This window comes from Schistocerca americana, chromosome 3 (assembly GCF_021461395.2).
Source record: "Schistocerca americana isolate TAMUIC-IGC-003095 chromosome 3, iqSchAmer2.1, whole genome shotgun sequence".
NCBI classification, from domain to species: Eukaryota; Metazoa; Arthropoda; class Insecta; order Orthoptera; family Acrididae; genus Schistocerca; species Schistocerca americana.
This window is the reverse complement of record NC_060121.1, coordinates 453,443,683-453,459,615: the sequence shown is the minus strand read 5'-3', so window position 1 is coordinate 453,459,615 and position 15,933 is coordinate 453,443,683. Positions and strand designations below refer to the sequence as shown.

The 15,933-nt window shown below is 38.9% G+C and overlaps 1 protein-coding gene across 2 annotated transcripts in view; it reads left to right on the top strand.

Annotated features, from left to right (window-relative positions):
- LOC124607137 (coronin-7) overlaps nucleotides 1–15,933 on the top strand; it is a 238,059-nt gene that overhangs the window by 172,735 nt on the left and 49,391 nt on the right. For both annotated transcript variants that reach the window (XM_047139346.1, XM_047139345.1), the window contains one exon: nucleotides 13,339–13,474. In XM_047139346.1, coding sequence (XP_046995302.1) covers nucleotides 13,339–13,474 — 136 coding nt within the window. The remainder of the gene's footprint in view (nucleotides 1–13,338; nucleotides 13,475–15,933) is intronic.

The following is a 15,933-nucleotide window of genomic DNA, read 5'->3' as shown; positions in this document are numbered from 1 at the left end:
AATCTGGTGATCTTGTTTGAGGGTTACTGTATTTTTTCAGCCTACATAGGATTTTTATGATTGTACCTCGATTAGAACTTTATGCATCATTCTGTAGGTTTGTTGGCCCTGACTGAATCCTTTAACATATTCTCTACTTGACAGAAAAAACTTGCAGATGAAAACTTTTCACAACTACACTAAGTTCACGAAGAAGCAGTGAGCAGAGTTCAGAGAGCAATGACCTGAATGTACTCGCTTGATCTCCTAAATTTCCCAATTAATTTTGTTGACTTTGAACTAAAAACTGTGTGATAAAAAAAAAGTAATTCATTGTGTGTTGTTGTGTGTTGTGGTCTTCAGTCCAGAGACTGGTTTGATGCAGCCCTCCATGAATAATTCATTGTGGTAAATAAAATAGGATGGTAATGGAAGAGGAGCAGTGGGGAGGGTAACAAGTCGGGGGGGGGGGGGGGGGGGGGGTTTAAGAAGACACATGATCTGAAATGTTGCAGATGATATACATGGTATGGTTAAGTTAGTTTGCAGGAGCTGATTATTACAGGACTAGAATATTAAACTCTCTCTCTCTCTCTCTCTCTCTCTCTCTCTCTCCTTTTTCTTCTTCCCCTTATGATAGAGTACCGTGGGCTCGCTCCACCTCTGTTGCTGGTTGGCCCAGCATTGCTGTACTGCCAGGACTGTCCCACCTAAATTCTATTCCAACACTTTCTCACAGCTTGAAATCACTTAATAGTATTCTTCTGTCTGTGTAAGGATAGACTGTTGGAATGGAGAATGGAGAAGGGGGAAGGAGGAGCTGGAGATAGTGCTAAAAGGCTATCTTAGACAATAACTATTTCCCGTCTGAGAAATCTTAAAAGTTGTCCAGGGAGGTAATAAACTATTTAGAGCAAAACTGGATGAACAGACTCTTCGAAACATTACTATGGTAAGGGTGGAAACAAAATCAAGTAGAAAGAGAGTCTTACCACAATGTATGTAGGTGTGTAACCTAGATGCCAGGCCGTGGAGGGAAAAAGGAGGTTTTGTGCAGAGATTTTGATAAAATGATCATAGTATGAGCACAAAATTTGCAAATGACTTAGATTTCAGCATTAAAGATGGTCTTCGTGAGATGAAGCTACAACAGCAGCACACACAAAAAGACTTCAGTGGATTTCTCTTGCCTGCAGAGTGTTAGAAGTGTGATATACTTATTGCTGGAACTGGGAGATAGAGTATACTAACTATGACCTTCACTTAGATAGGGAAGGGGACAACATACTAGCTGAACATCTTGCATATAGTTTAGGAGGAGTAACCATCACGCAAAGAATAATCCCTTTAATTAGGGGAAATCCTCAAATAAGCCAAAATTGTTGCGGTTACTGGAATTAAGGGGACACATTTTTTAGTTCTCCTTGATTACATGCTTCAAAGAAATCTGAGTAGAACAGGTCCACTAAATATATAATTGTTTTCAGAAAAGAAAAACTGCATAATTGAGCTGCTTGTATGATTAGATGATTTGTATGATTCTGAAGAGGTAGTATGTTGTACACTTGTCTCAATGCTATCTAACCACAAGGATTGAGAAGTTAAACATAAGATTATGTGGGTTGTAGTCATCTCAATGTAACTAATTGTGCAAGACAGATTTATCACATATGTAAAAGTGGAACATAATGTAAAAAGCAGTTTGTACAGTGCACAGTGTACAGATTTTTTAATATATTTATTTAACCTGGTCAGATTAGAGACTTTAGGCTTTGTCATGCATTGAACGAGGGTTTCACAGCTAGAGTATTTTTTACATCATAGTGTTAATAGAATTCAAAATGATGAAGGACAAGGATGTTGTAAGTAGAACTGTAGAGGATCCAAATTCCAGGCTACATCTACTACATGAAGAAAGTATGAAAAATTTGTATCAGCAAAGGTTAAATATATGATTGCATGCAGAGGAGGAGGACTAGAGTGTGAATGAACTTCATGGTTTCCTGAAACAGTCAATTAAGGAAGCAGTGGAGGCAGCTTTAGGAAGGGAAAGGGAGAGAAGAGTAAGAACTAAGTGGATGACCACAGAATTATTGGATGTGGCCGAGGAAAAGAAAAAGCTGTATCACATATGGTTAAGCTCTGGGAGTGAAGAGGATTGGAATATGTACAAGTATATAAAAAGAGGGCTAAAAAATGTACAAGAAACTGTAAGGAAGAGGCATGGGAAAGAATGTGGGAGGGGGGGATAGAGCATTCACTTGGATACAGGAGATTGGTGGAGGCATGGAAGATGATCAAGATGATGAAAATAGATAGAAATCCTGCATCCACAATACAACCTATGTCTACTGGACAGTGGAAAAATCACTTTGAAGAACTCCTGGCAGAAAAAAAGGTAATTCCAAGTGATTGACATCTATAATAAAAGGCAGTATGTTAGGTAATACAGAACCTGTAGTAAGAAAGAAGTAAAACAAATGCTGCAAAAGGTAAGAAATGAAAAGGCATGTGGACTGGGACGAGTTGTGATAGGACTGTGGAAATATGAACCCACTCAGATGGTGAGACCTAAATGTCTAAATGTAAGTTGTTCAGACACATTGTCGGAGGAGAGGAAATACCAAAAGAATGACGAATTTCATATATATCTGCTATAAAAAAAAAAAGAAGGAAACAGGAAACACACAAGCAGTAATTGCGAGAGAGAGAGGGGGGCGGGGGGGGGGGGGGAGTGTAGAGTTCTGCCATCTGTTGGCTGATTTTTTTTTTTTTAGCACTATACTCAAAAACAGGTTGGAGAATGAAATCAAGGGAAAGATGTGAAGATATGAGAGGATGAGGTAATTTTAATAATCTTGCATAGATCATGTTTTTAGCCTTAATGAAAAGGCGTATTGTAAGGTTGAGGAAGTACACTTAATATTTGTGGTTACAGAAAGTGTATGACTATGTACCCATGAACACTCAGTGGGTAGCAATGGAGTATATAGGTATAAAAGCACAGCAAATACCCCTTATTTGGAGAATACACTAGCAATCATACACAGTAGAAGTATGAACTAAGTTGAGTGAGGCATTCCAAACATAGACAGGGCTGTAGTATACCGCTGACCCTGTTGAAACTGTGTATTTGTAATTGTGCAGAGGTATGGGAATTCCTTTCCAGCTGGGAGCTATCCACTCATTATTTTTGGCTAAAGATCAAGTATTGATAGCACAAAGTAGGGAGGATGTCAAGTCAGTGATAAAAAAAGTTAATATACGCATTTGACAAAGATGGGTGTAAAATATAGATGAGAAAAACAGAATATCTTTCATTGGGCGGAAATGTAAGGGATATAGTACTGACATAAGTAAGTATTAAAAACAGTAAAACATGTTAATTACTGAGGATCAATTATCTCTACCTCGGGAAGCTGTGAAGTAGATCTAAAAAGCAGGATCCAGCAGGAAAGAGAAGCAATGAAGATGCCAAATGGAGTTAGTGGAGCAGGGCAATGTCAAAGGAAACACAGAAGAAGATTTTGCAAACAGTAGTTGATAGCATACCAACATGTGGTGCAGAAGGATGGGCCCTAGAGGAGCAGCAGAGAAGTTCAGGCTATAGGCAGTAGAGTTGCATGGAATAAGGAGGGCAGCCAGGGTATCCAGAACAGAGAGAAGAAGAAATGAGAAAATTAGGGAGATAACAGATATGGAACAACAACTTGTGCAAAGAATGGAGAAAAGAGCTCAACAGTGGTATGGCCATGTACAGCGAATGAAGGAAGGACTGTGGCCACGTGCTTACCTGGAGTGGTCACTGTTGAGTAGGAGGAGGAGGAACCTTGGATGGCCATGAATAACACAGATGTTGGGACTAATGGTGAAGGGAGGTCTGAAAGAGGAGGACTGTAATGATCATGCATGCTTGCAATTGGGAATACAGGGCAACTGCTGAAGAGTGGAGAAGCCCTTAAAAGTAGAAGTAAATAAGTAAAAACAATTTGACTTCTGCAGTATTGCAGGGATACTTACCAGGAATGGAGCTACTGTACATGACTGCTGGCAGAGGTCATGAGAATGTACGGTCACAAGAAGACTGGCCTCTAGACGACCACATGACATTGCTGAGGGCAAAGACCATAATGTTCAGCATGTGGCTCTGGTGCATTGTACTGCACCTGCAGCAACAATTTGAGCAGCAGTTGGCATCGCAATGACACAACGAACTGTTACAAATTGGTTACTTCAAGGACAGCTCTGAGCCAGATGTCCCATAGTGTGCATTCCACCAACCCCTAAACACTGCCATTTGTGGCTTCAGTGGTGTCAAGTGAGAGCTCATTGGAGCACAGAGTGGAGGTCTGTTGTGGTGAAAGCTTGTTCTGCCTCGGGGCTGGTGATGGCTGTTTGTTAGTTAGCTGGAGGCTGGTTGAGGGCCTGCAACCAACCTGCCTGTGTGCTAGACACACTGGACCTACCCCTGGAGTTATGGTCTGGGGTGTGATTTTGTATGACAGCAGGAGCAGTCTCCTGACAATCCCATGCATGGTGACTGAAAATTTGTTCATCAATCTGGTGACTTCACCTGTTGTGGTGCCATTCATGAACAGCATTCCAGGGCATGTTTTCCAACTGTGTAATGTTCACCTGCATGCTGCTGTTGCAACCCAACATCTTCTACTGTTTGTTGACGTGTTGGCTCTGCCTGCTCGATCACCAGATTCGTCTCCATTCGAGCATATGTAGACATCATTGGACAACAACTCCAGCATCCTCCACAAACAGCATTAGGCATCCCTGAATTGACCAATGAAGTGCAACAGGCGTAGAACTCCAGCCCACAAACTGACGACTGCCACCTGTACACACAATGCATGTTTGTTTGCATGTCTGCATTCAACATTCTGGCAGTTACACTGCTTATTAACATACCAGCATTTCACATTCGTGACAGCTTATCTCACGCTCGCATTAAGCTGTGATGTTGCAATGTAAATCACTTAAATATATTACCTAGACAGAGGTATTCCCAAAATGTCATTACTGTACATTTACTGTTTTTTGGTATTGTCATTTTTTCCATCAATATAAAAATAGTGTGAATAAATAGTGCTGGCTAAGAATTAATTAAGTTAGTACCGGAAATACTTTTTCTTCTTCTTCTGCTACTACTGCTGCCACCACCAATAATAATAATAATGATAATGACGACAACAATGATAGTGGCAGATATGGAAAGTATCTATAAATGTACAAAAGTGACCTTTTCTGATCTAGCAAGTTCTGAGGGAGGGAAATTTAGATAGAATGCTCCAGCTAAGAGCACTGGGAAATGGAGATGATGTGGTTAGAAAGAGGGTTTCATGGGGGAATGAGTTCATACAGGAACAAAGGGAGACAGTATTGCTGCTTTAGTAGATACATTATTAACTGTCTTTTAAAGCTGGAGATGTTATTCCAGAATAAGGTTCTTGACACTGAAAAACGATTTTGAGTCAGTGACTGAGTGGGACAAAGGATTTTGCTCTGTTTTGAAGACTTTCTCTGCTGTGTTGTTCAGACATGGTTTAGGAGAGATTGGAGGATCAGTGTAAATTGGTAAGGCAGTGGAGGAGGCAGAATGAGTTGAAATTTCTGCATTCATCTGTGCATAGCATAGATATATGTGCAGATGATGGTGAAACGTGATCAAAGAGTGGAATGTCACAGATGCAAGGGTTGGACAAAAATATGGAAACATGTTGAGAAATGCATGCCACAACATAAATGCAGATGGTAGTCAGACCTGCAGGTTGCGCTGTTGAATTTGGCCATGAATGGTGGCACCTATCCTTGATACATTGCAAGTATCAGTTGTAGTCACAACAGTGTTTTGTGTGGTTGTGAGTACATTCTGTCAGAGGTAAGTGAATTTAAATGTGGACAAATGGTCGGTGCTCATACGATGGGTGATTCTCTAACCAAGGTATCTGATGATGTGTTTGGTTTTCAAGAGGCACTGTACTAAAATTTATACCATGTACAGGAACAGCAGAAAAACATCATCTGCTAAGTCACAATGTAGACAAAAGTGTGTGTTGGGTGATCATGATGGACAGTCATTGAAGAGGATTGTTATAAAAAATAAGAGGATGGCAGTGGCAAAAGTCACTGCAATGCTGAATGTCACACTCGCAAACCCTGACAGCACCAAAAGAAGACACGAAGGGACCTCTATACGCAGGGGATTGCAGGGTAAGCTAAAATTCCAAAATCAGTCATCAGAGATACAAACGCCTGTAACAGGAAACTGAGGCACTGAAGTCATAAAACCTGTAACATGGAGCAATAGAAGAATGTCATTTGGCTGAATGAGTCTTGTTTCACACTGTTACCTACTTCTGCCTGAGTTTATGTCCCAAGAGTGAAATGTGTTGGGGGTTTGGTGATGATTTGGGCAGCCATAATGTGGTATTCCATTGATCCCATGGTTACTCTGGAAGGTTGCATTACTGTCAAGCATTATGAGCCCATTTTGGTTGATTAGGTCCATCCCATGGTACAATATTTTTTCCCCAGTGGTGATGCTGTGCTCCAAGGTAGCAGGACCCCCGTGCACACAGCTTGCATCATCCAGGACTGGTTTTATGAGCACGAGGATGAAGTTCCACATCTCCCCATGCCACCACAGTCACAAGATCTCAATATCATTGAGCCTTTGTGCTCTACTTTGGAGAGAATGGTGAGTGATAGCTATCATCCTCCATTGTCATTTCCTGAACTTGACAGTATTTTGCAGGAAGAATGGTATAAGATTCCCTTGAAACCCATACAGGATCTGTATTTGTCTATTCCAAGATAATTGGAAGCTGTTTTGAAAGCCAACGGTTTCCCTGCACTGTATTAGGCATGAAGTTGTGTTGTGTTTTTGATGTTTCCATATTTTTGCCTATCCCCTGTATATCGAACACAGACATTCATAACCAGCTCAGGGCATCCTGAGACAGACTTTTCAGGACTGAAAGTATAAGTATTTTTACAAGTTTCTTTTCCTAGCCAAAATGGGAAGAGCTATTTATAGTCTTGTAGGGCAGGAGGAGATGCCAGTGTCTTCTTGCATGTTGTAACTATGTGCTCTGATGAGATTATATTTTCATCTGTTATTACTACAGAACTTTTTGCTGAGGGAGATAAATTGATAGTTGTCTCATTTATGATTAAAGATGGTAGGGATTCCTGATATCTCAGGTAACAAGCCTTGAAAGACCAACTGGGACTGGTTGATCTTTGGGTGCTATATAGTGTGCCTATTTTGACAGTGCACACAGGTCTGTATTAAAATTCTCCATAGCTGTTGTAATGTTTATTGATTTTGCACTTAGATACAACTGTAGGTCATGAGCATACATGTGATATTTATAGTAGGATGAAACTGATGATATGTCTTTGACATACAACGGAAATGCTACAGAACTTAATACTGAACACTGGGTGACACCTGGTGTCAACTGTCTCCACTGTGACTTTATATTCAGATGTGACACATTGCTGGCGAGACGTTAGGAACAAGGAAAACCATTGCAGTGCATTTGGTGAGAAATTTAGGCTGCTAAGATTGACAAGTAAAATGTTGAAGTCAACAGTGTCAAATAGTTTGCTGAAATCTAAGAAGCACACAATAGTCACCTCTCATCTGTCTATGGCAATCTTCAGGAGAACAGTTACCTGTATTAAGGCTGATGATGTGCTGCCCTGTTTATGGAAACATGATTGGTATTCATCTAGTAGGAAAATTGGAAATTTGTGGTAAGGACTGTGGGACCAAACTGCTGAGGTCATTGGTCCCTAAGCTTATGCACTACTTAACCTAACTTAAGAGGGAGAACTCAAACCTCCGATGGGGGAACCGTGGAAGTGTGACCAGATGCCTCAAACCGCATGGCTACCCCGCGCAGCTCATCTAGGAGGTTTTTTGTAATTAAGTAGTCAGTTAAATGGCTGTGAATTATATTTTCTAAGGCCTTGGACATTGACAAAAGAATGCAAGTAAGTCAATTCAGAGGGTGTTCTCAGGGAAAACGCTTGTGGTTAAGGAGTAGTTGAAGATCCTCACTAGAAATATTAGAGCTGTTTATGAGAAATCTTTATTCATTGCTAAGCAGCCCATCAGATAAGAAGAAACATTTAATAATTTGTGGATGTTTCAATGTAAATTCCTTGTATTCAGATTGAAAAAACGAGTTGTATGTAATTGGCTGCTACAATGTGATTTCAATAACAAATTTTCCAAGTTGAGTACAGCAAGGTGGTAGAACCCTGATCATCATAACACTTTCGTCAGGCCAAGCAATATCACATTTATCTCATTGTTAATGCACTATTCGTGATGGTTAAAATGAACAATGCAGCTTTTTACAGCTCGGAGAAATATTCAGGTCAAAAGTGAGGAGTCATATTGATTCTAGGATACAGTCTTTTAAGAATAAGATACAATAAATAAAAAACCTGAGCAATATATGCACATGGATAATGGAACATGTTAAAATATCTTGTCCTCAGGAAAGGAAAATATGCATATATTTGCTAGTACAAATAAAGCTCCTTTATTAGATGTGTTCTACAAATATTACTGCAATATTTTAAGAAACTTAATAAGATGCTCAGAAACATACAAACATAGCAAAAGAAACTTTTATTACATTTGTGAAACTGTTACATTACTGTTATTACATTTGTGAAACTTAGTATCCCGCCTTAGTATTTCTTTTTATTTACAAGTAACAGAATATTTGGAGCCAGATCGCAAGATGTAGGCACTCATCAATGTTAAGTGGAGAAACTGTGATCTTTCTGTGTTTTGTATTCTTTCTAAGATTGAAATAAGTCTCTAGCAGTAAAGAATTTGACACAGGTATATGTTATAGATATGATCTTAGTTGCATTTCTGCATAGCTTGGGAAATTCTTCCACAATTGTGTCAAAGGACCACTGTAATGAGTTGATAGTGCTTTAATATACGTCCTCTAGTTCAGTTGAGTTTTCTAAACCAGAGGTACAGTATTTGTTACAACTAGAGTGACAAACAATTTCTTTCTATGCTATTCAGTTTTCTAAATTGTCTCAAAGCCCTGGCAGTGTTACACAATGTTTTGTTAGTAAATCCTTAAAAAATTGTCCTTGTGTAATTATAGCATTGGAAAACATTCAAAAATGTTATGTTAAATTTAGCAAGCTGTTTTTAATAAACAAAGTTTATCGTCAGATGCATTAATCTTATCACACCTATTAATGATCAATATATACTTTCTTAAACCAATTGAGGTGCCACAGTACTTAGCACAATGAACTTGCATTCAGGAGGATGGCAGCTCAAATTCATATCCAGCCATCTAGATATAGGTGTTCTCTGGTTTCCCTAAATTGCTTAATGCAAATGCTGAAATGATTCCTCTGAATTTCTTTCCCCAACTTTCCGTAATCTGTTCTTGTACTCTTTCTCTCCAATGATTTCATTGTCAATAGGACATAAAAGTCTAATATTTCTTTCTTCCTTCCTTTCTTCTTTCTTTATTTCTTTCTTAAGAGCCTTGTTAAATTTGCAAAAAAGGTTAAGTCTAAATTATTCTGTGCAGTCTCTGTCTTTGCTTTCATATCCATAGAGACGGCATTTATTCTCAAGCACAAAGAACTCAGCATTTATTAAACCAACAAACCATGCTTTGGTAGGCTATGTCAGCACATGCTGCTTCCATGTCTTGCAAAAACACATTAAACTAGTGGTAAACAACACCATAGCACCATACACAATTCCCTCAGTCAGGACATAACAAAAGTTGCCCAGTGGTCAGCCTACCATGCAGTATAGAAGGTGCTTACTTTAGTTGGTAAATTTTTCACTAGCAATATGATCAGTATAAAGACAAATATATTCATTTTTACTCAATTTAAGCCACTTTGCATTTCAGTCATCTATAAATGGGCAGCATGGGCTCATATGCAAACAAATCATATGCAGGGTGCCCCAAAAAAAAAAAAAAAAAATTGTGTATTGTGCAGGGAGGCACTCTTGAGCGTAAAAGTCTGAGGTGGGTGTGCATACCACATTACATCAATAAACCCAACATGAGTAGCACTGTCTACATTACAATTGAGCTTTGAACTGCATACCTCCTATTTTAATGCAGAGCATACATTGGCTGTTCTAAGCTTCCTGCACATACGCCAGTACATGCAGTTGTACTTCAATCACTCTGTGTGGACTCGAGCAATAAGCTCTTCTGCTGATTTTGCAGATGTGCCATACACCATACTCTTCATGTTACCCCACATAAAATAGTTGAGAGATGTCAGATCTGGCAACTGTGCTGACCATGGAACTGGTCCACCTCTACCAATCCATCGATTGGGATATGCGACATTGAAGCGATTCCGCACATTGAAATTGAAATGTGCTGGAACTCCATCATGTTGCAGTCATATGTCCATCTGAACATTTAGTGGCACTACATCCAATAAGGTAGGCAAAACATCTCTAATAAATGTGTGGTAGATCGATCCTGTTGGTCTGTTTGACAGTAGATAACGCCCAGTGATAAGGTCCTCAATTATCCTAGTCCAGATGTTAATACTGATCCCTGATCTTGTGTTGGTGATTTTGAATCACCTGTGCATGCAGATTTTCGTCCACACAATTATGCATATTGTGTAAGTTTAATATGCCATCTCTAGTAAACATGCGTACATCTGTGAATAGCACTAAGCTCAGGAACCATGGCTGGAGTATGCATTGTTGTAAATACCACTGCACAAACTGTACCTCTTGTGAGTAGTCTGTCTCCCGTAATGCCTGGACTATCTGTAGATGGTACGGATGGAGCCGGCGTTCATGAACAACCCGCCTCACAGCACTTTTACCTGTCTGCAGCACCTGTGCCATCTGCCGAGTGCTGGTGGCTGGGTCCTCTTTGAACATTGTCAGCATGTCCATCTCCAGCTGTAGTGTTTTAGCCAAGCATGTATGACCCCCATCACATTTCGCACCTACCAGAGGACAGGCAGTAAACTGGGGATAATATTCACAAGAACCAAGCTCAAAATGCTATTACTTCACTGTACAATGGGCATACATCAGGCAGAAAATACCTTTGTGCAACTTTCCAGTTTCTCTGAAGCGTCTTTCGATCACGAACTTGGAATGATGTGGCGTACATCTGTTTGGAAAATGTTCCACATACAATCTTGCAGCAGCTCTCCCATTGCAGTTGCTTTGCCGTTTGCAAGCACCATGTTTGTCATTTCCGCAGCTGTGTATTGGTGCATGTCGCACTGCAGTGGCAGATCACACATGGTCCTCAGTATGATGCACACAAGGGCTTTGTGGAGGAATGTAGTGCATGCACAGGAACGTTGTTAGGCTCAGGTCATCCATCTGCAGCACACAGATGGCTTAAGGGTTGCATACCTTCCATATTTGGACACCAAAATAAATCAGGACAAACCATCACAACTGTTCGTTCTCAGACTTCAAGGATTTCCAGCATCAAAGCTGTTTGTCTCTGTGTACGGGTTCCTTCTTGAAAACTGATCAGTTTGGCTTCCCACAAAACATACTATATGTTGTCAGGGCTTTTTTTTTGGGGGGGGGGGGGGGGGGGCTGACCCTTATACATAGGGCTTAAACTGACTGTCTCTGCATAATTTTGATATAAATCACTCAAACAACATATGGAACATAAAATCAACTAACTAAAGACATGATAACATGTAATTATATGATGCTGGCATTAAATGTTGGATAGTTTCCATAAAATTGGAGACACTCATTGCGATGTTTTGAGGGCTTGGTGAGCCTGTATCATTATATTGTGTGGTCAGTATGATAATACAATATGCCATAAGGTAAATTGCTTCTTGGAGAAAAAGACCAGTGGTAGTGGTTTTTTAAATGTTTATCCAAACGATTGTGGAATGGTTTGGAGCCTTTGTGCAATTATATCAATATGTCCAGCTTTCCTTAATGAATTTTGTCCTGTCTCTTGTCATCTAAAGCCTCAAAGGACCTGTACAGAAACCTCTCTTCCCGTATTCTGTGCTTTGTTTCTTCAATTAATAATTGATTTTGAGAAACTACACAACAGAAAACACAACTGCCACAATTTTGGATGTGTTAAAATACAGTACAATCTGTATTACAGACTGATCTTGAGTCACTTTGTCATTTCACACACTCATTGGTGTATGCCATACTCATAAGAATAGTACTTTCTCCATTGAAAAATAAATATCTAACAGTTGGATTGCTGTCATTGCCCATGATGAATGTTGCTATTTAAATAACAACTGGTAACTTATTTTCTCATCGAGAAAATTTATATGAGAATGTGACAACCTATCTCTCACAATTTGAAGGTCTGGTGACTGCACTATTTCTAGAGCTCCCTTTCTCAAAATGTACCCCATACAGATTGTACAGTTTAAACTTCCGTCATTTTAGTGGAATCGAAAATGTTGTATTGTCAAAAATTTCCTACCTCCTATTAACATAGTATACCAACATGAAATAATAAACATGTAGAAAAATCAAAGTTCTTAGGTGTGCAAATTTATGAAATCTTACAGTGGAAAAACTTGAAACATTTATGTTTACCTATTTTTGTCGTAAGAATAATGGTCAATTTTGGAGCTAGGGAAGTCAGTAAGTTAATGTATTTTGCTTTTTCATTGGCTGATGTCTTGCTGAATAACATCCTGGAAAAAACCTCACTTAGGCAGAAAATATTCATTGCACAAAAGAAAGTAATTGAAAATATGAGATGGTTTTACACACATACATCTTGCAGGCTTCTCTATAATCAGCTAAAATATTAACCACAGTCCCACAGAACATTCATCCACGTGTAAAATTTATCAACAATCATTCTGAATTTGAGAGTTACATATATTCACAAAGTTAATTTCAAGAAGGAAAAACAATTTGTGTTACCCTTTAATTAAACTAACTAGCCACAGGAAGCGGTGAAAGATGTGACTATAAAAGTCTTTAAAAATTTGCCCAGCCAAATAAAATGTTTGACAGATAAAAGAAGTGTTTTCAAATGTAGATTAAAGGTGTTTCTCATTAACAAGTCCATGTGACCATACAGGAGTTCTTGACTAGAATTACTCAGTAATTTTTGTAGACAGAATTTGTAAATCATCATAACATTAATCATAGATGTGATCAGTGGAACAAGTATTTGAGATGACCAAATTTTTTGGCATAACATTTCTGTCCTCCTTTGCCCTTTCAAGTTTTTACTGCTGCATGATACAGTTTCCCTTTTCTGTCTTTGTCTCTATTATGTGATCTGGAAAACTGCATATAAAAATCTGGAGTCTTTAATCAATTTTCAGAGTGAGTTATTTCAAGATGACCTGTTTCCACCAACAAAAGTAACATGGAAACCAACCATGACCAGCACTGAATGGATGGGAGGATTCAACAAAACTCCATCTCGGTTAAGTCTCAAGCCACAAGGCATGGAAAGCTGTGAGTATCAGTCAAATTTTCTATATTTTATTGCATAAACAGTGTAAATGCGGTGCCTCTTTATACAGTTGCCTTGTGCCATTTTAATATACGTTAAAATATTGCTTCATGATGATACACATGGAAGTAAGCATGTGTCTGAGTGACTGTAGGTATTATGATGATTTTTCCTTTATGTTACTGAACTTGGAAAATCTGAATACCTGAGTATTGTGTCAATTTGACAGAATATCACAGCAGTTAGTTCTGGATACAATAGCACACTGCATTCCAATAACAAATTGTATGGCATCTGTGCTAGAGCATCTGTGCCACGTGGATCTTTCTTATTAATAAATGTTCTTCAGTTTGTGGAGCCATAAGCAGGCAAAAATTATTGTGAAACTGTTGTACTTACCCTGCACAACTACATTTATTTCCAACAAAATGACTGGTTTCAGTCATCATCGGTCATCTTCAGATCATAAAATACAGGCCATGGTTCAATCTCACCACTGCAAAAAAACTATGTTGTTAATAAATGTGGTTCGGCATTGGAGGGATTGAACCACAGCCTGCATGTTATGATCAGAGGATGGCTAATTCCGGCCAAAGCTGGTTTGTTAGAAATAAGTGGGATTGTGCTGGATAATTAAATTATTTTTGAAACAATTAATCTCTGTGGTGCACTACTTGACAGAAAAGTTGTTTCCTGACCATTGTTTTACCTATGCAGTATTGACATAAAATGCTGATTATAAAGAAATTTAATGATAATTCAATCAGTACCTTAAGCTGTCAACAGGCATTGATATACATTAACGAGGACAGTTGAAAATGTGTGCTCTGACTGGGATCGAACCTGGGATCACCTGCTTACATGGCAGATGCTCTACCCATCTGAGCCACCAAAGGCACAGAGGATAGTGCGACTGCAGGGATTTATCCCTTGGACTCTCCCTGTGAGACCCACATTCCCAACTTAATGTCCACATGCTACATTCATAGTGCCCCTGCCCACTACACTCATTACTCGTGGCAGACAATCTTACCGAGTCCTGTAAGAGTTCGGGCAATGTGTGTGCATCCGCTCAGAAGGAGGAGGTCAATGGCGGGTTAGCCTTAACTATATGGAGATGGAATCTGATCTTCTGGATCTCCATGTAAAGATATGTGGTTTCCAATCATGAAGGCTGGGAGCTAAAATTAATTAATCACTTCAAACACAATGTAAATTAAGTAAAAATAGAGAGTTTACGGGAAACTTGCCCTTTTTTTTCTCTCATTGAGTTTGTAGAATATTTTTCTGTGTCTCTGAAACCAATTTAAAAATAAAATAAAATAGCCTTTGTAGTGCAAAGTGAGAAATTACTTTGGATGGGCAATGTGTGTGCATCCGCTCAGGAGGAGGAGGTCAATGGCGGGTTAGCCTTAACTATATGGAGATGGAATCTGATCTTCTGGATCTCCATGTAAAGATATGTGGTTTCCAATCATGAAGGCTGGGAGCTAAAATTAATTAATCACTTCAAACACAATGTAAATTAAGTAAAAATAGAGTGTTTACGGGAAACTTGCCCTTTTTTTTCTCTCATTGAGTTTGTAGAATATTTTTCTGTGTCTCTGAAACCAATTTAAAAATAAAATAAAATAGCCTTTGTAGTGCAAAGTGAGAAATTACTTTGGATGGGGTCTCGTGTTTAGTATTAAAATATAAGTAGTGACCGTGTCCAAACTGAAACAAGCACTAATTACTCTGGTAGTGGAAAGTCCATTGTGGAATGTAAATCTACATCATTACTAAGCAATTCACACTTAAGTGCCTGGGGTAGGGTTGTTTGTACCAAGTGCCTGGGGTAGGGTTGTTCGTACAATCTTCAGACTATTTCTTTACCGTGCCACCCTGTAACGGTGTGGAGAAAAATGAACACTTAAATATTTTTGTATGAGCTGTGATTTATCTTGTTTTATTATGACCATTATATCTCCCTATCTAAGTTGGTGACAATAAAATATTTTCACATTCCTCAGAGAAAGTTGGTGGTTGAAATGTCATGAAAACATCTCACAACAACGAAAAATACCTTCATTTTAATAACTGCCACACCAACTCTCTTACCATATCTGTGACACACTCTTTCTTGTTTCATGATAATAAAAAACAAACTGCGCTTCTTTGGACATTTTCAATATCTGCCATCAATCCCATCCGGTAAGGATCCCATTAACACACAGCAGTACTCTAGTAGAGGACCTACAAGCATAGTGTAGGCAGTCTCTTTAGTAGACATGTTGCACCTTATAAGGGATCCACCAATAAAATGTAACATTTGGTTTGTCTTCCCCACAACATGATTCATGTGATCATTCCAATTTAAGTTGTTTGTAATTGTAATTCTTAGGTATTTAGTTGAACTGACACCCTTTAAATTTGTGTGATTTATCGTGTAACCAGAATTTAATGGATTTATGTATGTGCT